At 45.7% G+C, this 2,398-nt stretch overlaps 1 protein-coding gene across 1 annotated transcript; it reads right to left on the minus strand.

Moving 5' to 3' along the window:
- Nucleotides 1-594: 594 nt before the first annotated feature.
- Nucleotides 595-1,080, minus strand: LOC104582147 (cold shock protein 1-like). The gene has a single exon (XM_010231497.1). It carries the CDS (start codon nucleotides 1,078-1,080, stop codon nucleotides 595-597), a length of 486 nt encoding a protein of 161 aa, XP_010229799.1.
- Between the last annotated feature and the right edge of the window lie 1,318 nt (nucleotides 1,081-2,398).

Here is a 2,398-nt window from a genome sequence, read left to right on the forward strand (position 1 = left end):
ATTCTTTCGAGTCTTGTCTACGTATGCTGACTCAGCAGAGAGCACAAAGAGTGAGTCTCTCTTTTTCCCTTCCATGATGGGTGTGCCGATCACCTTGAGCCTTCTGAAGATTGCTACTTCTTGTGGACCAAACAGAACATACTTCCCTTCTGCTGTCAGTTGAGGTACTGACAACAGATTCTTCTTCAAGCCTGGAACGTGATAGACTCTCTCAAGTTGGAGTTGTTGAGGACCATACCTTGAAACGGCTGTCTTTCCAACATGGAAAATCGATAGCTTGGAGTTGTTGGCTGTCAGCACCATTTTTCCTCCCTTGTACTCGGTCATATCTTGCAGCTTGTTGTCATCATTAGTCATATGGTTGGAGCACCCAGAATCAACGATCCAATCATCTTTATAGTTGATTTTTGGATCCTTGATTGCTGCAAGGGCTGGCGCCTCCATGTCCTCCTCCAACTCTTTTTCATCCGTTGCAAAGACTGGTGGCTCCATGTCTTCCTCCAACTCTTCTTCATCCATTGCAAGGGCTGGCACCTCCATGTCTTCCTCCAAGTCTTCTATGTCAACCTCTTGAGAGTATCCAGCTTCGGCATCTCATTCTTCTTCGCTCATGGATGCTTCTAGAGTGATCTCCTCTTTCTCCTTTGTGGTGGCCACATTCCCTTCATAACGCCTTCTTGGATATCGACATTCTCGAGTAAGGTGACATTTCTTACCACAATTGGAGCATCCATCATTTGACCTCCTTGGAAATCGGCATTCTCGAGCAAAGTGACCAGCCTTGCCACAGTTGAAGCATCCATCACTTGGTCTCCTTGCATTCTTCTCGTACCATTTTGGTCCTTGTCTTTCTCGTTGGTCTCCCCCTGAAGAGTTGCTTCTCTCCTTTGGATGTTCTTTCCCACCTTCTGTCCACTTAGGCTTGGGCTTCCATTGTTTTTGGTGTGGGCTCTTCTTCTTAGTGAAAAGTGCCTCCTCTTCTTCCTTTATGGTTATGCTCCCCATCTTCTTAACTAACTCCTCTTGATTTACCAATAAATTCTCCAACTCCACTACTGAAGGTGGAGTAGGCCATCCCATCACCGCAGCCATAAACCCATTGTATTCGGGTCTAAGACCGTGGATGATGATTCTCTTCATCCGAGTCTCGCTCACCTTCTCATCCGGGGCAAGTTGGGATATCTCACGGCAAATAAACTTCACCTTCGAAAAATATTGACTGATGGATAGATTGCCTTGTGAGATACCTGCGAGCTCATTTTCCAAGAGCTGGAGCCGTGCTTCATTTTTCCTTTAGAATAGCTTCGCCAAAGTCTCCCATGCCTCCTTAGGTGTCTTCTCATCACGGATGTGCTCCAATAGGTCCTCTTCGATGGTCGTCTTCAATACAAACATGGCCTTCCCTGACTTGATCTTCCATTTCCGCAAGGCATCAGCATTCTCTGGAGGAAATGCTTCGGTGCCCGCAACGACCTCCCATAGGTCCTGACCTTGTAGGTAGGACTCCATGCAGGTCTGCCAATAGCCATAGTTGTGGCTATTAAGCTTCCTGATCCCGCTGCTTGAGCTAGCAAGATCCGCCATGGTGACTTGCGCCCAGCGTCAAGTAAGCTTTGGTCCCGGACCAGCTTCACAGTCCTAGACTGTGCACCAGCAGAGTCTCCCCTCAGCGCCTTCTTGTTGCACTGAACAAAGCAAGCACCCCGTGCTTACAACTCTTCCTCCAAATGACGATCCCGGACCACCTACTCTGATACCAACTGTAGAGAATTCGAGGTGGACCTAACACACTACGAGAGGGCCTATTCACCTATACCAACTACTTTGGTGTAGTTGATTAGTCCCTTTTTATTTCTACTTACTTAGTGCAAGCTTCCGGGCGGCAGAGCCACTCACGTTAAAGCAAGTCTTGAATCCGGGCGGCTATGCCACTCACGTTGAAACAAGACCGTTGTGATTCCGGGCGAATCCGCTCACGTTAAATCACAACTTATATGCACTAAGTACTTAGAAATAACAAGGCCTAACCGGGAGACTTATATGAACAAAGTAGTACTATATTGCTTTAGGAATATTAGTACAAGAGAGAGCATACACACCTTACACTTGCTCACACCTTGTTCTCCACTTTCTTCACTTTCTTATTCTCTACTACACAGGGTGTGAGGCAAGGGCCTCTATTTATAGGACTACATGGCCATTGGATCTTTGACATGTGTCAAAATCTTAGCCATTGATACAAAATATCTAAAGCCTTCCACACACTTCTACATAAATATCTAGGTACTAGAAGGTTTCCTATTTATTTATTTTAAACTCCTATTCTAGAGTATTCCAAAGCTTCTACATAATTCTTCATGCATATCTAAACACTAGAAGGTTCCCTCTTTTATTTATT

Source organism: Brachypodium distachyon, chromosome 1 (genome assembly GCF_000005505.3).
Source record: "Brachypodium distachyon strain Bd21 chromosome 1, Brachypodium_distachyon_v3.0, whole genome shotgun sequence".
Classification (NCBI taxonomy): domain Eukaryota; kingdom Viridiplantae; phylum Streptophyta; class Magnoliopsida; order Poales; family Poaceae; genus Brachypodium; species Brachypodium distachyon.

Coding starts and splice junctions, on each gene's coding strand:
- LOC104582147 (XM_010231497.1), bottom strand. CDS start 1,080: ATGGGATGGCCTACTCCACCTTCAGTAGTGGAGTTGGAGAATTTATTG.